The sequence below is a fragment of the Peromyscus leucopus genome, chromosome 20 (genome assembly GCF_004664715.2).
Source record: "Peromyscus leucopus breed LL Stock chromosome 20, UCI_PerLeu_2.1, whole genome shotgun sequence".
Taxonomy (NCBI): Eukaryota; Metazoa; Chordata; class Mammalia; order Rodentia; family Cricetidae; genus Peromyscus; species Peromyscus leucopus.
In genome coordinates, this window is record NC_051080.1 from 33,038,330 (window position 1) to 33,063,115 (window position 24,786).

At 48.3% G+C, this 24,786-nt stretch overlaps 1 protein-coding gene across 3 annotated transcripts; it reads left to right on the forward strand.

Annotated features, from left to right (window-relative positions):
* Spatc1 (spermatogenesis and centriole associated 1) lies at positions 1–24,510 on the forward strand. Of its 3 annotated transcripts, none has more exons than XM_037197590.1 (5): positions 1–83; positions 16,044–16,700; positions 16,810–17,313; positions 17,421–17,560; positions 24,101–24,510. In XM_037197590.1, the coding sequence occupies exons 1-5, from the start codon at positions 56–58 to the stop codon at positions 24,428–24,430; spliced, it is 1,659 nt and encodes a 552-aa protein (XP_037053485.1). In that variant the 5' UTR covers positions 1–55; the 3' UTR covers positions 24,431–24,510. The 3 variants fall into 3 exon arrangements, with proteins under 3 accessions (XP_037053485.1, XP_037053483.1, XP_037053486.1); XM_037197588.1 differs by lacking the exon at positions 1–83 and adding an exon at positions 156–1,751; XM_037197591.1 differs by lacking the exon at positions 1–83 and adding an exon at positions 15,795–15,904.
* Positions 24,511–24,786: the final 276 nt, after the last annotated feature.

Genomic DNA, 24,786 nt, shown 5'->3' on the forward strand with positions numbered 1-24,786 from the left:
ATGGGCACCACACCCTAGACTGTCCAAACCAGCACATCAAATGTAACCCTCACGGATGATGTCACCTCAAAGACAACACCATGGTAAGCTTATTGTCACGTACTGGAGGGAAGACAGTCTATAGAGTTGGAATAATGAGGAGAACGCATCCTTGGTCCTCAGGCACTCTTGTCCTCGAGGCCAGAGTGACTTAGGATTATAGCATGGAGTGTCAGAGGTGGGGGGGGCAGGCCCCCCCATTGTGAGGTCCAGATGGAATACTCATCTCAGACTGACCCCAGTCCCAGGTGCTCTCCTCTTCCTCATCTTTCCTGTCTACCAGAGTCTGCCCACTGGAATCTGGTCTGAAACTGAACTTTACCCTCCTCTTCCTGACCTGTGTGGAAAGGTCGAGAGAACGTGACCACAGAGCCAGTGGAGATCCTGAGGATCAGCTTCCATTGGCTCCCAAGATCAGGCCCACGGAGTTCTCCATAGACAGCACTAAGAAAAGAGAGTACCAAGGACTCAGCCTCTTGAAACCAGTCGAGGAAGATGGTCTCGGGTTCTTGTTTGGAAGTCCGAGCAGAGGAGTGCAGCTACTTGTATGTCTTTGACTGAAAACGGTTCTCCTCTGGGAGAATGTTGTCTTCTACCAAGCGGACCGCTTCCAGAGGCATACACAGGGAGAAGTGAGGGAGGAAGGAGATGCTCATCTACCCATCCAGATCGGCCATGTCAACCCTGGCAATCATGGAGTAACAGAGGGTACTGTCGGATCACCATCACATCTCACTTCACATTCTTGAAACGTGGGAGCAGAAACCCAGGTGCAAAAGGACCACGAAGGATGGGAGAAGGGGACCCGTGTCAGGAATGGAAATGCCCGAGCTATGGGGAGCCTGGTACTTGGATACGGGACACCCTGGGCCGATAGTCGGGTGAAAGTATGGGCCAGAAGAAAGTATGGGCCAACGTCCCAGCATCCAAGACAGAGTTTCCTCAGGAGATGGAAACCCAGGCATGCCCAATATCAAAAGGAAGGGCACCCTGCCCAGGAAGGCAGAACAAAGAGTATTTATCAACAAACAGTCATCAAATGCCTATACCAGGTTGCACCCCTTGTGGTAGCCTGAGAACTCCAGGGAGGTACAACATCAGCACTGTCTATCCAATGGAAAGCATTGAGGGGCTAATCTCACAGATGCAAGATAAGTGGTGTGACCTCGAACTCATCTGCCGGGGAAGTCCAGAGGCAGCAATTAGCTAGTGGAGTAAAGAAACATTGCAAAAGAGGCAAAGTTGAAATCAAAATTGGCCAGACCTTGTCAGGACATTTCAGGCTGAGGTAAGGCAAGGCACAGGCCTGGAGGCACAGAGAGCTGAACCTGTTAGAGCAGAGGGCAAGGAGGAGGGCGCAGTCTCTGACCTCACAATACCCAGGGCCCACTAGGCTAGCCTTGCAGACTCTGGTGCCCTTTTCCAGCCCGGGCAAGGCCCGGGGCCCTGGGCAGCCTCCAGGTGCAGTGCCCTCCCTTGGGCCGCACCCTCTCCACTGCCCTGGGGCATGTCTCTACTTACAAATTATGAGGGGCTTCGGCATCAGATAGAGAGGTTGGTGCGGGAAAACGAGGAACTGAAGAAGCTGGTACGGCTCATTCGGGAGAATCACGAGCTCAAGTCTGCGATCAAGACTCAGGCAGGTGGCCTCGGCATCAGCGGGTTCACCAACGGGCTTGGTGAGGCAGCGGCAGGCCCTTCCCAACACCAGGGTAACTATAAGAGGCCTGGGTAGAAGGACAGCGGGGAGGGAAGGATGGGGCTGTGCAGAGCGAGGAAGAGCCGGTGTGCTGGGGCCTGAGGAAACTGTGGAGGGAGGGCTTAGATAGTAGCCAACATAGAGGACATTGGCCTCAACAGATGGAGGCAGGATGAATATATAGGACCATAGGACCAAAGGGCCAAGCTAGGCTCCATATCCACTCACCCAAGAGGAGCTCTTCACTGCCTCTCAACCTAACTTCCAGGCAGCATCATAGACTGAAAAACTGCCCAGCTCTGGGGTCCAGTGTTCTTCCCTACGGAGTCCAATGTGCTACCGACCCTCAGCCCCCATATCCCCGTCTTCTCTTGCCTTCCGCCTTTCCCAACCCTCACCGTTAGCCCAAGAGCTTTTTCTGCATTTCTCTCCAGTTAGAGACAGACAGAAGGAGACTCGTAGCCAGAAGCTGAGGAGAGGAAACCAGGACTGAAAGTTGAGATTCAGGATGTCTTAGTGTGTGAGAGAAGCTCTGTGGCTAGAGATATCCAGAGCAGGGTGGGAGAGAGGAGAGCAAGCAAAGATGTTCAAGTATTCACAGAAATGACGTTGAGCCAATGGCCGACCCATGCTAAGCCCAGGTCCAGGGATGGGGGCTATAGGGAGGTGGCATTCAGACACCAAGAGATGACAGAGGCCACCAAGCCCAGTCAGTATATTAACAGGAAGGGAGGGTTAAAAGACTAGAAAGTTGTGAGCAAAGTGTGGTCAGAATTGAAGATACCAGGCAGAAAACATACAGGGGCAATAAGCTCCCAGGATGTGGCTACAGACGCCATCATGGCTGATACAGGTTACCGAAGTGTACACAGTAAGGGAACACTGGTAGTGACTATATCCATCTCCCTGCCTACACAGGCCTTCCTGTCCTAGACATTGTGTTTTGCCGTCCGTGATTTTCTGCGTGTGCTTACGGTCCGTCCACCTCTACGGTAACCCACACTCTGTCACAGCCCTCCAGCTTAACTGTCCCTGCTTCCTCTACTCACGATCAGGCGTGAAGTCTCTCTCATCTGAGAAGAGACCTTTACTCTGCCTGTTTAGACCTCTACAGTTTGGCAATGGACGCCAACCATGCTGTCTAGAAAGGTGCTGAGTAATATTCTAAGTGCCACCTCAGTGCCTTCTCCACCTCTGCACGGCATTTGGGAATAATAACCCTTTGCTGCGTCTCTCTCCCTGGGCTCCCAAGCCAAGTTAGTTATCTACGTTCTGACTCACGGTAATCAAGGCAACTCCCAGGCTCAGGCTCCAAGCCCCGCCCCCTCCACCTTCAGCCAATCCACCTACAGTACTGCTCCAACCCCCAACTCCAAGTGAAGATAGCTTCAGGGAGGATCCTGAAGGTCTAATTAATCCCCGAAAATAGTCTCACCAGGGCGTGGGGATGTAGTGCAGTTGGTAGGGTGCTTGCTGAGCATGCGTGGAGCCCTGGGCTTGATCCCTACCCCTAACTAGGTATGACTACACAAGCTAGGAGCAGGAAGATTTAGAAGTTAAAAGTCATTCTCAGCTGCGTAGTGATGGGAGGCCAGTCTGGATTACACAAGACACTGTCTCAAAAAGGAAGTTCTGGTTTAGAACTCAGACCTTCATACTGAGAGGCTAAAGTCCTTTGGACAGTACTCACTTCCCTTACGGCTTCCTTCCCATCTCCTTCCCCGCTGGGCGTCTTACCATCAAGCCTGGCTGTAGTGGAGACTCTTTATTTCCCTAGTAGTGGTCATAAGCACACGTGCACCTCCAGGTTTACATGTCATGTCATTAATGACTGAGATAACACAGACAGGGGAACAAAAATAATATGCATCGAGAAGGTATGAAGTTTAAGAAGTTCCCTCATCTAAGATGCTAGATTCTGTCTTCCTACTCTAAGCATAGGGTTTTGTTCCTTTCTAAATTCATCTTTTAAATATGTATTTGTGTATTGGTTTGTATGTGAGGGCATGCATGCACATGCCATGGCACATGTGTGGAGGTCAGAGACAACTGCAGGCATTGGTTCTTATCTTTCATCTTGAGTCAGGGTTCCTCTTTTTCCAGCCTCTGTATGTATACTTCAGGCTACCCAGCCCATGAGCTTCTGGGGGATTCTCCAGGTTCTGCCTCTGATCTCATAAGGGGAATTTGCATCTTATAGACACATGTCCCGCTTTTATACAGGTTCTGGTGACCCAAATCGGGTCTTCATGCTTTTGTATTAAGTGCTTTTGTTCATGGAGCCAACTCCCTGGCCCTTGTGATTTTGAGGCAGATCTCACTATATAGCCTAGGCTGGTCTTGAACTTAGTATGTAGCCCAGGTTGTTCTCAAAGTGGTTATCTCCCTATTTCAGCCTCTAGAGTACTGGTATTACAGGCGCATACAACCATATCTGGCTTTTAGGTTTAAATCTTAACCCCTTGGGTGTTGTTTTTCCATTGGTACAGAGGCTGTACTTTAACCTACTGCTGTGCTAGCCAGCAAATGTGACTCCACAGTTACTGGCCTGCTTCTCTGGCAGTGGCCACTCAGGCTGTGGCCTGGCAGGAATTCTGTTCTCCAAAGCACTGGCTTTGTTGCTGTTGCCAAATACGGCTTTTAATTAAATCTCTATCCTTCTGTTTATCAATAAGACTCGGGAGTCAAAGGTTGGGGTGAAAACCTGCTAGCTCAAAGAGGTTGAGTAACAACTAGTTGACCTTTTCTTTTTGCTGGTGTCTCCGAAAAAGAGCATCCTTCCATTCCACCAAAACAAAAGAACCCACCCTAGACTAAGTCCCTCCCTACTACTTCCTGTGTGTCTGTCATCTTATAGACACCTATGACTCTCTATGATTACTTTCTGTTAAGTAGTTGCTAATTTGGCCTCCTGACCCAAGGTTGATTTTATTTAATTAATGCAAATGCACACTCAGGGTTCACAGTATGATGAAATATCCCACAAAACTTGGGGCTGGAGAAATGACTCAATAGTTAAGAGCATTGTGCTCTTGCAGAGGGCAGGGCAGCTAACAATCTTTTGTAACTCCAGTGCCCAACACACTTTTCCGGCATCCTCAGGCCCTAGGCACACATGTGATACATGGACATACATACAGGCAAAACACCCATACACATAAAAAAAAAAAGCCTGCCTTAAAAAAAAACGTAAATAAATAAAATAAAGAGACAATAAATATTCAGAGTATGTCTGACTGAAAGGACTAGGTGTCTGACTGATGGGCGCCACTTCCTAAGAATGCACAATTTGCCATCATCAGGCCCAGTCAAGGAGGATCCTTCAGAGTTACCTCAGTGGCTCTTATCCCACCACTCTCTCACTCTGCTTGTTACAACAACCCATTTTCTTTTTTTTCATGTATGGCTTTTTTTTGGGGGGGAGGGGTTCAAGACAGGGTTTCTCTGTGTAGCTTTGTGTCTTTTCTGGAACTCACTCTGTAGCCCAGGCTGGCCTCGAACTCACAGAGATCCGCCTGCCTCTGCCTCCCGAGTGCTGGGATTAAAGGCGTGTGCCACCACCGCCCGGCAACATGTATGGCTTTTGATAAAGTTTCATGTAGACCAACTGACTATGAGCTCCTGATCCCCCTGCCTCTGCCTCCCAAGCACTGGGCTAACAGGACTGTGCCACCACACCTGACTCCTATAACCTATTTCTGTGAATGGCCTTCTCTGTGAGGTCAGGCTCCTTATTTGCTCTCAAGAACTCCAGCTTTAATTTCTCTTTCTAGGGACCACATTGTTCCTTTAAGCTCTGGTCCAGGGCTCTGATGCAACCAAATTCAGGAGGAACACAGAAGGAAATAGAGCTGGGGGGATATGAACAGATCTTGAACACATGGGCTGTAGGTACTCAAAATCATATACACCAGGCTCACTGCAGTGCAGCACCAAGGCCCGATGGTGGAAAAAAAAAAGGGTGTTGGATGGCTGGGTCTCGGGACCAAGGGATCATCAGTTCTACCCCAGGGACCACCTCCTAGGCCATCACTCCAGAAAGTACAATAATCCTAAATTTAAATTTACTATTCTAGGTCATTACAAAGGTTTTTCAGAGTGAGAAGGAAGAGCATTAAGCGTTGACTTGAATAATAGTTTTCAACACAGGATGTGGGCTCCCATTTGTGTTCCTGCCCACAGCCCTGTGAGTGTTAGAGGTGAGCCTGGAAAAGGGAAATACAATGTTGGAGGAAGTCTAAGAGTTGAAATTGGATGAACTGTGAGATAGCCATTGGGAGGCTTCCGGAGACAGTGGTAACATGAATCCTGAAAATCAGAGGAGGAGGTCAGGGCTAGCTAGGAAAGATTTGAAAGTCTTTGATAATTGAAGTCATGAGAGGGGTTAAGAACACCTGGGAACACCAGGCAGTGGTGGCGCACGCCTTTAATCCCAGCACTCAGGAGGCAGAGGCAGGCGGATCTCTGTGAGTTCGAGGCCAGCCTGGTCTACAGAGAGAGATTCAGGACAGGCTCCAAAGCTACACAAAGAAACCCTGTCTCAAAAAAAAAAAAAAAAAAAAGAAAAAAGAAAAAGAAAAGACCACCTGGGAAGAGAGTGCACAGTATGAAGAGATTGCAAGTACCGAGGAAGAACAGGTAGAGAAGTTGGCAAAGGAACATCCCAAGACGCAAAGGAAATGTCAAAAGTTTAATGTCTTGGAGTCCAAGAGACAATTTCAAAGGAAATGACATCAGCAAGGTAAAGGCTTTCCCAACAGTTGAGCAAGAAAAAGTACTGAATATATTCACAGCTTTTACTGAGCAATGACTTGGTATCCATGACTTTAATCAAAGCGATTTCAACCTCACTGAGAAAGGCTGACCAGAGTGAGGTGAAGAGTGAGTAAGAAGATAGAAAGAACAGGGCTGGTGGGGTGCCTCAGTGGGAAAGGGTGCTCACTGTCAAGCCTGATGACCTGAGTTCAATCCCCAGATCCCATACTGTAAGGAGAGAACTGACTCCCACAAGTTGTCCTCTGAATTCTACACACATGCTGTGGTGTGTGTGAATGTGTGTATGTGTACACACACGGTGTAAAAACACTTTAAAAAGAAAAAGGGAAGAACAGATGGCCATGACATCTCAGTTCAAGAAGCTTGCCTTTGAGAGTTTATTACTTTCCTCATTACTGTGGCAAGATCAACTTGAGGAAAAGGGGGTTTAGCTTACAGTCCAAGAGCGCATCGTCCATCATGGCAGGGATGAGAATGTGAGTAATTCGTCACTTATATCTGTACAGAGATGAACACTGGTGCTCAACTAGCTTTTTCCTTTGGATTCAGTCTGGGACAGCAGCCCATAGTCAAGTCAGGGTTCATACCACTCAGTCAAGCACCCTTTGAAAGCCCCAGACAAACTGAAAGTTAGGTTGACTTTGGCTTTGTGTATTGAGACAGTCACTCATGTAGTCTAAGCTGGTGTCAGATTTGCTGTCTAGCTCAGGATGGTTTCACTTCTGACACCCCGCCCCCACCTCAAGTGCTAGGATTACTGAGAGGAGACACCATGTCCTCTCGGGCGCTCTAGGTGTTTCTCAATCCAATCAGGTTAACTATAGAAATTAACTTCCCAGAGGGTATGGGAGCTAGGTGGACAGTGTGGTAGCTAGAGAGAGGACTTGCCTCTTTTCGAGATGACAGTTACCCGAATTTGTTTATATTTGGAAGAACCTAGGGGAGGCTGATTGAAAATGTACAAAATGAAAGAGGAACTTTTTAGGAAGTGTCTTCAACTGAAGGGAAGAATGAAAACAAATTGTAAGTGTGAACGCTGGGCGAGGGAACTTCAGACTCACTGACTCAATTTTCTCTGTAAAATTTTCTAAAGAGCAAGGGGGGGCGGGGTGGAGCCAGGCATGGCAGTACACACTTTTAATCCCAGCACTCTGGAGGCAGAGGTAAGACAGATCTCTGTAAACTTGAGGCCAGCCTGGTCTACAGAGTAAATTCAAAGCCGGCCAAAATTGCACAGTGAGACCCTATCTCAAAAATAAGAACAAGGGTGGAGGAGTCTGAAATAAAGATGGGAGTAGGAACTGAGAAGGAAACCCGGAAGTCCTGTTTGACTGTATAGCGAGCTAAATGGTACTAGCCGTCGGTAAGATTTCCAAAGGCATACGCCACCCATCTTATGCCTTTTCTTGCAGTATTTTGTAACCCGAGGGCAGGCATGTCTTACACAGTGGTTTAGCAAGAGTGTAAACTCACGACAGACTGTACTGGCTGGGATGAAGGGTCCCTTAGGAAGACTGTCAGAAAGAAGAAAACTTTCTCGGGAAGATAGTTGTCAAGAGCTTTCGGATCTTAGCTCAGCCTCAGAGCGTGGAAACAGAACCAGGACGGCGTTCAGACTGCGGGGCCTCTTGCTCCTAAGAGCTCCAGGACTGGCTCAGATGCTCCCACGAGGATGTCTCTGGGAGACAGAGACAAATGGGTGCCGGTGCACATGGGAAGCAGCAGAGGAGAGCCAAAAATGAGGGCTGAGTGTCCCAGGCTCCAGCCAGTGGCTGACAGCTGGCCCCAATGCTCGGATCTAGCTTCTCCACACAGAAGAAGAAACACAGGACCAAGGCAGGATGGTACAGGCCTATAATCCCAACACAAAGAGTCAGGCAGGTCTCTGTGAGTTCGAAGCCAGCCTGGTCTACAGAGCGAGATCCAGGACAGGCACCAAAACTACACAGAGAAACCCTGTCTCAAAAAAACAAAATAATAATAATAATAATAATAATAATAATAATAATCCTAACACAAAAGCTATGGAGGCCAGAGGATCACAAATGCTAGGCGAGACTGAGCTACACGGCAAGACAGAAGGTGGGGGGAGAGCCGGGCGATGGTGGCGCACTCCTTTAATCCCAGCACTCGGGAGGTAGAGCCAGGCAGATCTCTGTGAGTTTGAGGCCAGCCTGAGCTACAGAGTGAGTTCCAGGAAAGGCGCAAGGCTATACAGAGAAACCCTGTCTTGAAAAACCAAAAAAAGAGAAAGAAAAGGCAGGGGGAAGTAACAGGCGACCAGAGTGTCGTAGATTAACATGGACAAACAGTGGTCAGCATTTGACAGACACTAGGGATAAAATGGCTAAGAAGTCTGTGCTATTATTGTCCCCTGGCCCTGCCGCCCACACCTTCACGCTCTGCCCGCTGGATTGCTGAGCTTACCTTTGTAAAGCCTACTGCCTGCGCTGGTGCATGCGTCCTCCAGCAGGGGGCAGCCTTCCCTCCACCCCCACCCACCCACCCTTTCATTTCCTCCCAGGGAAGAACCTATAGAATGCCCCCTTCCTTCCAACCACTTGCCCCATCTGAGAACTTTGACCTACCCACAAGACCTGTCTCTACCCTGAGACTCACTTCCTTAGGAGCCTGTTCTTGGGTCACAAGCCAGTCCCTCCTACCTCTGCTCTCTCAGTACTCAGATGTCCCCCACAAAACACGCTCCCACAGCCTATCTCCAACCCAGGACCCAGCTCTAGAGACCCTCCTGTCCTCAAGACTCTCCTCCAGGGCTTCTGCCCTTCAGGACTCTCCCCCAAAGACCCTTCTCCCTCAGGACTCTACCTCAGTACCTTCCGCCTCAGGATCTCTACGAGGAATATCCTCCCCCTCAGGACCTTCCTCCCCTCAGGTCTCTGCTCTCCTCAGGTCTCTCCTCCCACTCAGGTCACTCATCTCCTCAGGTCTCTGCTCTCCTCAGGTCTCTCCTCCCACTCAGGTCACTCATCTCCTCAGGTCTCCAGGTCTCTCCTCCCCTCAGGTATGTCTTCCCTGAGTACCTTCCTCTCCACTATCCTGCTTGGTCTTTCCCCGCCCTCTCCACATCCCTCCACCTCTCTAGAAACCCCCATTTGAACGTCTTAGCTAGGGTGGCCCCCTCTCCTCAGTCCTCCCTTCCCTCAGACTCAGCCTCTCGCCCCTAATGTGGCTACCCCATACTCATCGTCCTATCGGGACCCCTGGGTGTCCTTCTAGGGCATGGCGAGCCCTCTGAGCCCTAGCCCTGCTGTGGTCTGGCCTGTCTGGGCTGGAGAGAACCATAGAAAAGTGGGGGGGGGGGGTCTGAGATGGCGTGTCAGGGCTGGGGCGAGTGTAGGAAACCGCACAGGACCAAGGGAGGGTGGGAGAGCTGGAGCCCCAGGTTCAGGGAGGCAAACAGCTGTTCAAAGAGTTTTAAACACGGCAAGATGCGGTCAAATCCTAAGACACTGCGTTTCTCTCTCTCTCTCTCTCTCTCTCTTTTGTTTTGTTTTTCGAGACAGGGTTTCTCTGTGTAGCTTTGCGCCTTTCCTGGAACTCACTTGGTAGCCCAGGCTGGCCTCGAACTCACAGAGATCCGCCTGCCTCTGCCTCCCGAGTGCTGGGATTAAAGGCATGCGCCACCACCGTCCTGCTACTGGGTTTCTCTTTAACCCATTGGCTGATGTAACAAACTTATCTTCCATAATTCTACATGATTAAGATAAACATGCACTCAGCGAGTCTGAAATTTCTAATTTCTATAAGGCTCTAGTATGGTACCAGAACCTAGCAAGCTTTTGAATTAAAAAAATCCCAATCAACTAAATGCAAACTCTAACAAAGGGTCGAAACATCAATGGCGTGTACATTTTTCATTAGAGGCAAAGGAGTAGGGCGGAAATGTCTTCAAGGTGTGATAGACAGTACATTTCTGTTAGGTGGGAGAACTCACCTCCCAAATGATGGCCTACCTTCTTAGGAGAGATCCCCAAATTCAGACTTCTCTATCTCCAGGCTGCTGCTGATCTCTTCAGTGATCCTGATTAATGTCAAACGCTATGGATGTTATGTCTGTGGCAGACCTTTCAGTGTGAGCAGGGTCTGTGCCTGCAGAGGCTGTGGTACTTCCCTAGGGGCACTTAATTGTCTGGCCATAAATGTTACCCTAAATGCCTGTGACCGAGATGCATCCTTTTCTATAATAAGTTTATAAAGATATAATTCACGCCAGGCAGTGGTGGCGCATGCCTTTAATCCCAGGCAGGCAGATCTCTGTGAGTTCGAGACTAGCCTGGTCTACTGAGTGAGTTCCAGGACATCCAGGGCTGCAGAGAGAAATCCTGTCTTGAAAAACTAAAAGACAGACAGACAGACATTTCACTTACCACCCAGTTCACGGGATCATGTGTGCATCTGTGGTAACTGGCTCCTGTTACTCAGTAGCGTTTTGAGTGTCCATGTTATGGGGTTTATGACTAATAACATTTTGTTTATTCACCAGTTTGCAGACATTTAGGTGTGAGTTATTTCCTCTTTTAAGTTTTTATAAATAATGCTGCTATAAGTATTTGTGTACACATTGAGGGCTTCTGGTGGTGGAGGGGAGCACTGGAAACTGAGTCCAGGGTCTCAAGAATAATAGGCAAGCTATACCCCTGGCCCCATGTATAAGATGCATTTAAAAACAGAGTCCTCTTTTTTTAATCACACTTATTTGGATGGGCTTACATGCAGAAGCCAAAGAAGAAATTATGGAAGTCCGTTCTATCATCCCACCACATGGGCTCCAGGGATTGAACTCAGATCATAGTGCTTGGCTTCAAGAACGTTTACCTGCTGCGCCGTCTTGTTGGCCCTGCACATAGATTTTCTAGTTGGCATTTTGAAATAAATAGCTGACAAATATCTCCAACCCCTTTCTGCACCCTCTTTTGCTCTGGAGTCCTCTTGAGACTATTTTTTAATTGCACTTATTTGTTTGCGTGTCTGAATGTCTTGCCTACATGTATGTATGTTTACCGCAAGCATACCTGGTGCCCTTGGAAGTCAGAAGAGGGAGTCGGATCCCCTAGATGGCTGTGAGCCACCGTGTGGGTGCTTGGAATCTGCAAGAGCAGCAAAGGCTCCTGATGGCCGAACCATCTCTCCAGCCTTGAGACTTTATTTCTTGGGCTTCAGATGGGAGCACCAGGCATTATATTCCCAAAGAGTGTGTTAATTAACCTTTTGTTGGCATTCTTTAAATGTAAAAAGACAAACTTTTTTAAATATAATTTTATCTCTGTTACTATTTATTGGTTATATTCCTATTTCTTTTTTTTTTTTTTTTAAGTATTGCATTTATTTGTGTTTGTTCAGGAGAGGGCATGCAATGCCATGGTGTGATAGGGAGGTCAGAGGACAACTTGCAGGAGTCTGTTCTCTCCTTCTACCACATGGGTCCCAGGGATCGAACTCAGTTTACCTGGCTTGGCAGAAGCCAGTCTGCAAAGAAATGCTTTTTTTTTTTTTTTTTTTTTTTTTTTTTTGGTTGTTGGGAGTTTTTTGGTTTGGTTTTAGTTATTATTTGTTTGGTTTGGTTTGTTTGTTTGGTTTTTGCTTTTTTTTAATTTGTTTTGTTTTGTTTTGTTTTTTGTTGTTTTGTTTTGTTTTCCAAGACAAGGTTTCTTTGTGTAGCCCTGGATGTCCTGGAAGTCCCTCTGTAGACCAGGCTGGCCTCAAACTCAGAGACCCCCCCTGCTTCTGCCTCCCAAGTGCTGGGATTAAAGGTGTGTGTCACCACTGACCAGCTAAGAGGTGAATTCTTATTTGTTTTTAAGCAAGGTCTCAAGTAGCCCAGGCTAGCCTACAGGTCAATGCTGACCTTGAACATTTTTTTCTTTAGTAATTTATTTTTATTTTATGTGCATTGGTATTTTGCCTGCATGTCTGTCTATGTGGGGGTGTTGGATCCCTGGAGTTGGAGTTCCAGACAGTTATAAGCTACCATGTGGGTGGTGGGAATTGAACTCAGGACCTCTGGAAGAGCAGCCAGTACTCTTAACCTCTGAGCCATTTCTCCAGCCCCAAGAGATGAATTCTTAAGCTGTTTTATTGATGTCATAATAATCATGGGAGGGAAGAAAAGTCAAATTTGCATATTGAAAATAGTGAGCGGGAGCTGAAGATCTCCTAAGTTCAAGGCCAGCCTGGTCTACATAGTAAGTTCTAGGACAGGTAGAGCTACATAGCGAGTTCTTGTCCTTAAAAAAAGAAAGGAAGGAAGGAAGAAAAGAAGAAAGAAGGAAAAAGAAAGAAAGGGAAAGAAAGAAAAAGAGAAAGAAGAAAGGAAGGAAGGAAGAAAAAGAAAGAAAGAAGAAAGAGAAGGAAAGAAAGGAAAGGAAAGGAAAGAAAGGAAGGAAGGAAGGAAGAAGAAAGAGAAAAGAAAAAAAGAAAGGGAAAGGAAAGAGAAAAGAAAAAAAAAGAAATTGTTTGATTGGGCTTACAGATCCAGAGGGTTACAGTCCATGATGGAGCAAAGGCATGAAGGTGGGAGCAGCTGAGCGTTTACAACTCCAATAGCAAGCCGGAGGCAGAGAGCTCACTGGGAGTGGCTATGCAAGTCTTTTGAAACCTGAAAGCCTGTCCCCAGTGACACACCTCCTCCACACCTCCACACCTAACCCATCCCCAAACTCCCACCAATGGGAAGCAAAGGTTCAAACATAGGGTGAGCCTTCGGGGGTCGTTCTCATTCAAACCACCACAAGGTGTTTTAAATGTCCTCTAGAGAGGCACCGAGACCTTATAGACAAATCACCATGTGATCATAACCCGGATGTGGTGTAGCAGTAACAAATAGCGAGTGCTCAGGTTCTGGGGGGTGGGGCATAGTTCTTCTCTTCTGGCCCTTTTCCATACTCTCCTCACATCCACTTCGACCACTTAAGAGCCCTTCTGGCCCAGTGGGGCTGCCCCTGCTGGGATCTCCTGTTTAGCCACAGAGACAGCCTAGCTTCGGAGTGTTTTTTGGCTACTTTCACACTAAAATGACAGGGACTGTGTGGTTTGGTCCCTTTCAGGAAGTTCTTGCCAACCCATGACTTGGGTGAATGTATAGGTAGAGACTGTCTCCAAGGTAATGAGCTCTTCAAACCATGAGATTGGATTATTAGCAGTTTATATTTTTTTACTTTTCTATATTTCTGTATTATTTCCCTATAACAATCATGCACAGCTTTACAATAATAATAAAATGGAGTTTTTCAAGAGCTAGATGTGTAACTCAGTAATAGAATATTTACCATACATGCAGGACGCCCTGAGTTCAATGCTCAGCACCACAAAAAAATTTAAGGTCATATTCAGGGATAAAGAGATGGCTCAGAGGTTAAGATCCCCTACTGTTCTGGCATTCTTAGAGGATGTAAGTTTGGTTCCCAGCATGTACACCACACAGCTGACAACCACCTGTAACCCCAGCTCCAGGAGATCTGAAGCCTCTGGCATTTGTGCGCGCGCATGCACACAAGAATGAAAAGTGAGCTGGAGTGATGAGTCAGCAGTTAAGGGCACTGACTCCTTTTCCAGAGGAACCATGGTTGTTGATTGTTTTGCTCTTTTGGGGGCCGGCCACCAGCTCCCAAATAAATCACACATGGAGGCTTATTCTTAATTATAAATTCCTGGCCTTTAGCTTGGCTTGTTTCTTGCCAGCTTTTCTTAACTTTAAATTACCCCATCTACCTTTTGCCTCTGGACTTTTTCCTTTTCTTACTTCTGTGATCTTACTTTCACTCTTACTCCGTGGCTGACTGGGTGGCTGGCTGGCTGACTGTGTGGCTGAGTGGCTGGCTGTGTGGCTGAGTGACTGGCCCCTAGCACCCTCCTTTCATTGTTTTCTTGCTCCTTTTTCTTCTCCTCCTAGATTTCTCCTTCTATTTATTCTTTCTGCCTGCCAATCCCACCTGTCCTTTCTCCTGCCTGGCTATTGGCCATTTAGTTTTTTATTAGACCATCAGGTGTTTGTTTGTTTGTTTGTTTATGGTTTTTCGAGACAGGGTTTCTCTGTGTAGCTTTGGAGCCTGTCCTGGAACTCACTTTGTAGCCAAGGCTGGCCTCGAACTCACAGAGATCCGCCTGCCTCTGCCTCCCAGTGCTGGGATTAAAGGCATGAACCACTAAACTCAGCTATGAAAATCTTTTTAAAGGAGTAGATTTCAAAGTAGGATTTTTTAATGAGTCTTTTTAAAAATATTTATTTACTTTTACTTTATATGTGTGAGTGCTTTGCCTACATGTATGTCTGTGTACCACATACACACAGTGCCCACAGAATCCACGAGGGGACATAGGATCCCACGGAACTGGAGTTACAGACAGTTGTGAGCTGGGAATTGAACCCAGGTCCTCTGGAAGAGCAGCCAGTGCTCTTAACCATTGATGCATCTCTCCAGCCTGGGGGAAAAAAATCAAGTTTTTGGGTTTTTTTTTGTTTGTTTTTGCTTGTTTGTTTTTGTTTTTGTTTGTTTGTTTTAATTACATTGCACAGTTACAATGCCCCTTGTAGCAACTATGTCCCCAAGGGAGTTCCCTCCCAAAAGTTGTCATTAAGAGAAGTCAGCTCCAGAAGTCTAGAAGAATAAAATCTCAGCTCCACCTCCCTCCAGCAGTCCAGGAATAGTCAGATTCTGGACCTCTCTGAGTCATAGCGGCATCCAACTAGCAGCCATCAATAACCCACATCCCTACTCCCGGAGACTACGTGTGGCCCTAAGCCACATGAGGCTCTGATAAATGACACTCTGATACTTAGAGGTCCCACCCAGTGGGTACATATCTCTCCACAAAATTGAGGCCAGACTCACTCCTCCCAGCCAGAAGCATCTGGCCAAGTCAGCTGCCTGGGAGGCCAACCACCAGAAGCTGCTCGTCTCTTCTCTGTGTGTGTGTGTGGGGGGGGGGGGTGGCAGCTCAGTGCAGTGGCTGCAGGTGATGGTCGGATAAGAGTCTAGGAGTTCTGACTAGAGAATGGGGGCTGAACAAGCCTCAGGGACTGAGAGAAAAGAGATCAGACCCACATCCAAGACTCTGTTTTGTTTGTTTTTTGTTTTTCAGTTTTTGGGGTCTTTTTTTTGTTTGTTTTGTTTTGTTTTTTGAGACAGGGTTTCTCTGTGTCGTTTTGGTGCCTGTCCTGGATCTCACTCGCTAGACCAGGCTGGCCTTGAACTCACAGAGATCCACCTACCTCTGCCTCCCTAGTGTTGGGATTAAAGGCGTGTGCCACCCCCACCCGGTCCAAGACTCTCTTAAGGTGGGACAGAATGCCCTCTGGCCCCCTCCACAGATCGCCTTAGGCAAGGGCATCATCATCCAGCCCACTTAAGGAATGAAGCTCCACGAGGGCAGGTCAACCCCACCCCCACCCCACCCCACCCCCGCCCCCAGCTCGGCAGAGACAGACAGGTGTCTTGGCCACGTATCTCCCCCAGCGGAGTGCCTTCCGCTGGCTTCTAGAAGGGCTTACCTGCTCTCTCTGTATCCACAGGTGTATTCCTGCCCCCATCCCCAGCAGCAGCAAAGGAGCCGGGCGTGGAAGACATGGGAATGGTGGCCCTGGCCCCTCTGGCTGACATGCTGAACAGCCCACAGCTCAGTTCTGCAGCAGGCTCCCTTATCAACCCCCTGGCGGCCCCTCTCAACCCGCTGCTCTCCGGCCAAATGCCCTTGGCGCAGAACAGTCAGTTCGCCAGTCTCGTGTCGTGCCCCCTGAGCAGCCACCTGACCAGTCCCCTTGCCGTCTCCCCAGGGGCCACCTTGGCCAGCTCTCTGGGCTTACCCGCGACTGGACCCCTGGGCAGTCACTTGGGCAGTCCCATGGCTGTCCCCCCTGGGACCAGTCTGGCCAGCTCACTGGGCCTGACCTCCACTGGCTCCCTGACGACCAACAGCCGGCTGGCAGGCCCCCTGGCTGTATCTCAGAGCAGCCCCCTCATGGCGCCCCTGGCAGGCACGGTGGCAGTCTCTCTGAGCAGCCCCCTCCTCTCCTCCACGGCTACCCCTCTAGGTGTTTCTCAGAACATTCTGCCCAACCCCATAAACAACCTAGCGCTGTCAGAGGCCCCAAGGGTGCGGCTAGCGGAGCCAACCCGAGGAAGCCTCTCCGGAGCCTCAGCCGGTGCAGGGCCAGCCACCGCCTCCAAAGGTAATTGGCACAGGGCGGGGCAGCAGGGCACCCCGGGTAGGCCAATTCCTGCTCCCATCCCGCCTCACTCTAACCCCCTCCTCTCATTTCCACTCCTCCACATCACCAGTCACCGGTGAGCACCCCCAGCCGACCCAGGACTCAGAGCCCCTCAACATGATGTTTGTGGGTGCACCCCTCCAGACCTCCACCCCCATGAGCACCATGGCCACATCCGGTCCCACAACAAATTTCTATGCCGCCACGGATACCCGGACCCAAACTGGTGTGCTCCAGGGACAAATTACCCTCACCTCTGTCCCAAACTCCCCAACAGGCTCTCCTGCCTGCACAGTCCCCAACTCTTCCCCGACACCTGCCCCCCAAGGAGCTGGAAACTATTCCCCTTCAAGAAACTCCCCCACCAGGGCGCACCAGTCCCCGACCCGGCCCGTGCCCAACCCCCATTCTCCTCCACGCAACCCCCACTCCCCGCCCCGCACCTCATCCTCTCCGGCTTCAGTCAATGACACCCGCGGTTCACGCGCCGTGGAACAGTCTCGGAAGAGTATCCTGGAGATAGAGCGGAAGATGGCCCACCGCAAATGTAACAAGTTCCCTGACAGTCCCCGAGGTCAGTAACACCACAGGGGCTCAACACTGAGTCTGGTGCTAACTCCCCTACTACCCCCCTCCCACACCCTTCGCTTATTGCTCAGTTGAGGCCCCTGTCATCCCCAGACTCAAAGCAACTAGCCTGGGAGAGGCTGGTGGGGGAGATCGCCTTCCAGCTAGACCGAAGAATCCTGTCCAGCATCTTCCCAGAGCGCGTGCGCCTCTATGGCTTCACTGTCTCCAACATTCCAGAGAAGATCATCCAGGTGTGTGGCTATCCATTTCCTACACACTGCCAGAGGGGCCTCCACGGATGGGCCAGTGAGCTCAGTACTAAGGGGGCCCGGCGTTTAAGGGGACTCTGAAATGGAGGGAGCCCGGGGCTCAGTGCAAGCAGCTGGCAAGGGTCCAGAGCATCTGGTCATGGGAACCCATGAAGAAAGGACAGGGGGACGTTTCCTCAAAAGGGCAGGTGACATTCCTCTTCTTGCCTCCAAGATGGCCTTTGAATGGTCAGCTCTAACCCCAGGGGCTGAGCCAGCAACCTAAAGAATTCTATGGTCTTCCCCTTCTGTATCCCCAGTGCATGCTCACTGGGGACCACAGGGAGCACAGATCCTGGAGCCCCTGAGTAGGTGGTGGCAACATTGTTGCCAGAAGGCCTTGATGCCCCCGCTAATGTGTCCTCGGATATGACCACGAAGCCTCCTCCCTCTGACAAAAGGGAGTTAGATGTTTAAAAACAACACAAAACTAAGAAACAAGGAACTGGAGTGTGTCACCGCACCCCTGTGTCTTACGGGTGTAGATGGCACTGTAGGGGGGTGAGGCCTGGGCATGTGGGTCTGCACTTGGCTGGATACCCAGGAGAAGTTTGTTCAGAATTGTGTCATGTGGGACAGCAATGGTGGGGTTCCTATCCCTGCATAGAGGCCATTTGGGCCTCTCTCAGGGGAAATTGGCTTCCCCGGGTTGCCAATTGCTTGTTCTCTTACCATCATTGTGTACAGATCATGCGTACCTGCCATCTGTGTAGGAACAACTTTTGACCACACAGGCCGATTCTCAGCATGCCTTTTCCTTGGTTAAAGTGTCCTTTGAATTAGATGCTTTAAGAGAGAGAGAGAGAGAGAGAGAGAGAGAGAGAGAGAGAGAGAGAGAAGAAAGAAAGAAAGAAAGAAAGAAAGAAGAAAGAAAGAAAGAGAGAAGAAAGAAAAAGAAAGAAGAAAGAAACAGGATCTCACTGTGTAACCCTGAATGGTGTGGAACTTACTTTGTAACTCTGTAGGCCAGGTTGGCCTTGAACTCATAGAGATCTGCCTGCCTCTGCCTCCCAAGTGCTGGGATTAAAGGTGTGCGCCACCACTGCTTGGTTTAGATACTTAGTTTTAATGTGTTCAGAACTGTCCGTCTTTGCTCATGTTGTGTGTACTGTCCCCAGGGGGGCAGTGGTGGCACACAACTTTAATCCCAGCACTCAGGAGGCAGAGGCAGGTGGATCTCTGTGAGTTCGAGGCCAGCCTGGTCTACAGAGCTAGCTAGTTCCAGGATAGCCAGGACTACCCACAGAATCCTTGTCTTGGAGGAAAAAAAATCTTTCCCTAGCAGAAATTCCTTAAAATATTTTGTATTTCATAGTCAACATTTTTTTCCTAAGGGTTTAGGGTTTGAGTTTTCCAAAAATCTTAAAGATTGGTTTTTCTTTTATTTATGTGTATGTATGTATGGGGTGGGGGTGCCTGGTGTAGATGCTGAGAACCAAACTCTGGTCCTCTGGAAGAGCAGCCAGTGCTCTTAACTGCTGAGCCATCTCTCCAGCCCCTAAAGTTTGGGGTTGTTTTTTTATTTTTATTTTTTGCATGTGTGTCTTTGTTTTGAATCTTTGGCTCTTCCATAAATGATTATGGCAGAAGTATAGGTAAGGTAGGGCACGTCCTCTCCCTAACATGAAAACCCCTAACTCCAAAGACCACCAAGACACAGAGTGCCCATTGCATTAGGGTGACTCCAGGGCTAGAGGGGTAGGCCTTGGGACTGAAGGACGAGAGGAAAATGACGAGGAAACAGATAGCAGCAGAAAATGAACACATTTTTTTGAGGGGCACAGCCTATCTATGGAGATCTTTCTCACAGAGTTCACTAATGGGCCAGTCAGTGCAGACTCTCAGAGCTGCCAGGGCAAGGAAGGATGCCCAGTGCCTGCCAGTATCCCTCTCAGACTTGCACCTATGAGGGTTCTCTGGTCTGTCTGGTCCCAGCCTCCTTGTCCATTTATACAATGGCAGGACAGCAGTGTTCCTGGTTGCCAGTGGACAGCCATCAGCCAGAAACTCGGAAACTCAACCAAAGAGGGCCCAATGCCATAGCAACAGAGACCACAAGGTGCCAAGGGGTGGCTGACATTCTAAAGAGGGGCTTGGGCCATAGCTCAGGTGCCAGAGTGCCTTTATCTAGAATGGGTTAAAGCTCTGGATTTTATCCCATCACCTGAGCCAGGCTCCTCCGTGTTCTCTTATATTATCTTAGTTCTTTCCTTTTCTGCTTGTTTAAAATCTGTCCATCAAGTTCCAGAAAATTGGCCCAAATTTTGAGTTAGTTTATGGATGGAGTAAACAGATAATTTCCAGATTACACTTTTTTTTTTTGAAACATGGTCTCATGTAGCCCAGGCTGGCCTTGAATTCACTTTATAGCCAAGGATGACGTTAAGTTTCTGAGACTCCTTCCTCTATCTCCAAGTCCTGGGATTAGAGGTGTGTCCAACCACGTCTGGTTTTATGAGATGCTGGACCTATCATAACAGCTTGTCTTCTGCCCAAGAGCCTCCAGGGTCTCTTTCAGACTCAGTGTCTCATTTTACCTCTAACAGCAGTGATCCAGAGACTCCCCTGCCTCCTGGAACAATTCAATTGAAACCCACTCGCAGACAAAGTGGCCTCCCGGGGCCAGGTTGACACCCAGCCATACCCTTCTGTAGAGCCTTCTCCAGGCCAATTGGTATGGTGACGTTTGGAAATCATAAATTCACCTCCTGGCTTCAAGAGTATCCACCCACCAGGTTGGGCCTTCGGTTAAGTCATGCATCTGATTCCATTTTGCACAACTTTTATTTCCCTTTTTTTAAAAATATTTATTTATTTATTTATTTATTTATTTATTTATTTATTTATTTATTATGTACACAGACAAGGGCACCAGATCTCATTACAGATGGTTGTGAGCCACCATGTGGTTGCTGGGAATTGAACTCAGGACCTCTGGAAGAACAGTCAGTGTTCTTAACCTCTGAGCCATCTCTCCAACCCTATTTCCCTTCTTCAATGTGTCTGTTTTTCTATACTTCAGTGTCAGTGGTTAGAACCCCTAAATTCTACCCAGACCTGTTAAAACTAGTCAAACCTGTGATTGTCCCTACAAGCCCCTTTCTTTCCAAGGCTGTACAGGTTTAGTGAGTTGAAGCTTTGATGAAGATTTTTGTTTGACGAAGACCCTGACTTTTCACTGAATCTGGCTGTCTTATTTTTATGAGATCATATAGTTACACTATATTTTGGTTTGGATTGGTTTTGTTGTTGTTAGTTTTTTTTGGGGGGGTTGTTTGTTTTTGTTTTGTTTTTCTCACTGTGTACCCCTGGCTGGCCTAGAGCTTACCATGTAGCCCAGGTTGGCTTAATACTTACAGTGCTCCTTTGGCCTCCGGATTATATAGATTAGAGCCACACATCACTATGTCCAGTATCACTGTGGTTTTTGTTTTGTTTGTGTGTGTGTGTGTGTGTGTGTGTGTGTGTGTGTGTGTGTGTGTGTACATGGTAAATGCATGTACCTTTAAGTGCCTGTAAAGGCCGGAAGCATTTGATCCCCTCAAGCTGGCGTCTCAGGTAGTTGTGAACCAGGGCCCAACGTAAGTGCGGGCAGTCAGACTTTGGTCCTCAGCAAGAACAGTGCATGCTTTTAACGGCTGAGCCATCTCTCAAGCCTGGTTATTCTGTCTTTTAAACCCACCTAAAACTGGTTACAGAACTCCAGCTTCTTGCCCTTCCTGTCCAGTTGTGAAGAACTTTGTGGAAGGTGTTTGACGTGCCTTTCCTCTTCGCACGCTCATCTAGGGGCCTCGAATCCAACTGTGTCCATGTGAGAGTGACCAGGGCCGGGCAAGGGTGGCAGGTGGTGCCTTGGCTCCTCCTTGATGGTCTCCCAAGAACCATCTCATCTTTACGTACTGATTTGGTACCCGAACCGTCTTAAGTATCCAAGCACTCTTAGGCATTCTAATGATCTATCATCTGGATTTTTCTTGGTAACAATCATATTGCTTATCTAGACAGATAGATACTCTTGACATGTAACCCAAGTAAGCTTCAACCCTACTGACCTCCTACCTCAACCTCCTGAGATGTCCAGCTTCTGTGTTATTTATTTTTGTATGTTTGGGTTATTGAGACAGGTCTTGTTAAGTAGCCCAGCTGGCTTGGAACTCAGACTAGTCTCAAAACTTGCTGTGATCATCGTTTCTCTTCCTCCTAAGAGGTAGGATGCCAAGTATGCCCCATTGTGCCCAGAGAATGAGTGAATGAATATTTATTTACTTATTTACTTGTTGAGACAAAGCCTTGATGTATGTATATCCCTAGTTGGACTCATACTATGTAGCCCAGGCTAACCTTGAACTTGAGTCCATGTTTCTATCTTAGTCTCTAGAGTGCTGTAGTTACAGGTACAAGCCACTGGGCCCACCTATTCCTTTACTTTTTAAAATATTGGGCTGGAGAGAGAGGTGACTCCATAGTTAGGCACATGTATTGCTCTTCCAGCGGACACAAGTTCAAATCTCAGAATCTATATCTGGTGACTCACAAACACCTCTAACTCCAGCTCCAAGGGCTTCCAAAACCCCTGGTCTGTGTGGGCCCCTGCATTCAAATGTACATACTGACACACTGACGCATACATATAATTAAAAATAACAAGAATGTTTTTATTAATCTTTTAAAGATTTATTTATTATGTATACAGTGTTCTGTCTGCATGTGTCCCTTCAGGCCAGAAGAGGGCGCCAGATCTCATTACAGATGGTTGTGAGCCACCATGTGGTTGTTGGGAATGGAACTCAGGACCTCTGGAAGAGCAGCCAGTCTCTGAGCCATCTCTCCAGCCCCTTTTTATTAATTTTTAAATAAAGAAAAATTAAATATTGACATATTGAACTGATACATAAAAACATAAAAATCAGGGCTTACAGGTAGCTCAGCTGGTAGAATGCTTGCCTAGCCCTTCTACCTAAACCTGATGTGGCGCTATAGGCCTCCAGCCCCAGAACACAGGATACAGAAACAGGAGGATCAGGAGCTCAGGGTCATACATAGCTACCTAATAAGAGTCTATCTCAAAAAAGAAAAAAAGAAAAACCAAGAACAGAACAAAACATGAAATCATCCCTCTTAATGCTATCTGATATGACACATACGTGCACACATTGTGTAATCAGGTTACACATATATTTCTACTCAGATCTTTTCAGTTTTCTTTTTTCTTAAGATTTATTCTATTTTCAACTATGCATAGCCTGTGTGTGTGTGTGTGTGTGTGTGTGTGTGCAGGTACCCTTAAGGTCAGAGATGTCAGATTCCCCAGGAGCTAAACAGACTTCGAAGTTATGAGTCACCTTGACGTGGATGCTGGGAACCAAACTCAAGTTTGTTTCTTCCTTTTTTTTTTTTTTTTTTTTTTTTTGGTGTGTGTGTGTGTGTGTGTGTGTGTGTGTGTGTGTGTGCTCAGTGCCAAACCCAGGGCCTTGTGTGAATGCTAGTGTTCTACCAAATCTCAATTCTTTCCTCATCACAATTACATTGGTACATCTTTTTGCAACTTATATAAAGCAGTAGATCCCACAGGCAACCTTTCCTTCATCTCTCTGACAAGAACGCTAATCTCCTCATTGTACTCCCACCTACCTGAAAGGTTCTTAGACAAATCATCCAGTGTTCTTGGTTGCAAACAACAACTGATGCAAACAGATATGGATTTATTATAATATTAAGGTCCTCAGCTCCAGGAAGGATACAAAATTGCATTTGTTTGCTATTCTGCCCAGAAAAAAAATATTAACACACCAAGGGACCTTCCTAGTGGACACACCATGGGTACCAGCCCCAAGACAGCACATAGATACCCAGTCAGGTGTCCCCCAGTTGAGTACAGCTGTCCCTGAAGAACCAGTGCCATACCCATGGTACTCCCTGGAGACCTGCCAGCCTTCTGTGTGTAAGCGCCTCTTCCCACGTGGAAGTCCCTCCTGCCTGTCTGCATCCACTTGCTTGGTAGAAATGTAGGTACCTTGACTACAGAGGGATGTTGGGAATGGTGGTGTTCAGGAAGACCTTCCGGTCCTGTTAGAACAGCAGCGTCTGTCCTTCCAGGTTAGGAGCTTTCCATTAACTCTAGGGAAAGCCTGCAAGCTCTGAGGTCAGGCAAGCTGGGAGTATGAAACCCTCCCTATGCCTCCATCCTGGAAGTCATGCTCCCTGACCTCCATCCCTGGTGGCTTTACCCTAGTCTCATATATCTGGTACGGGACAAACAATGGGATGGGTGTCTCCGGAAGCTTTGGGAAGCCACTGGGCCTGCCCGAGTTGGGTTTTGGGTGCCTCGACCTCAGGCTCAGCCACAGCTTCTCCTCCTTCCCTCTGCATCCTCTTAGCAATACTTAACAATTTCCTTCCCTCAGCCTCTCTTGCCCCTGTTCTTCCTGCCTGCCTGTGATCCAGAGTGGTATGGGAGGTTCCTGATGGCCACTCTCCCAACAGGCCTCCCTAAACCCCAGTAACCACAAGCTGGATGAGGACCTATGCCAGACACTCACACAGCGCTATGTGAGCATCATGAACAGACTGCAGAGTCTGGGCTACAATGGACGGGTGCATCCGGCGCTGACGGAGCAGCTGGTGAACGCATACGGCATCTTGCGCGAGCGGCCTGAGCTGGCAGCGTCTGAAGGCGGCTCCTACACTGTGGACTTCTTGCAGCGTGTGCTGGTGGAAACAGTGCACCCCAGCATGCTCACTGATGCTCTCCTGCTGCTCTCCTGCCTTAACCAGCTGGCCCATGATGACGGCAAACCCATGTTCATCTGGTAACTGGGGTGCCCGGCTGGGCCCAGGCTCACTTCGCCCTGCAGGCCATTGTAGATGGCCATTAAAGTTTCCCACAGACACGAGTCACTGGGCCCATGCCACACCTACCTGCTCCTGTAGGGGTGCCTCACTAGGTACATTCAGTCTTGTCGGCCCTGCAGGGCCACATTCACATTACAGGACCCTAGTGAGACCTCTCAGATCAAGGCTCAGACACTGTCTTTCTGAAGGGATTGAATGGAAAGTTCGCTTTTCTTTCCCAAGTTCCCTTTCACTTGATAATGAAAGCAGAAGTCCTGGGAGAGGGGAGAAAAAAAAAGAACAGGAACCCGGAAGGATGACACACACAGAAGAGAAGT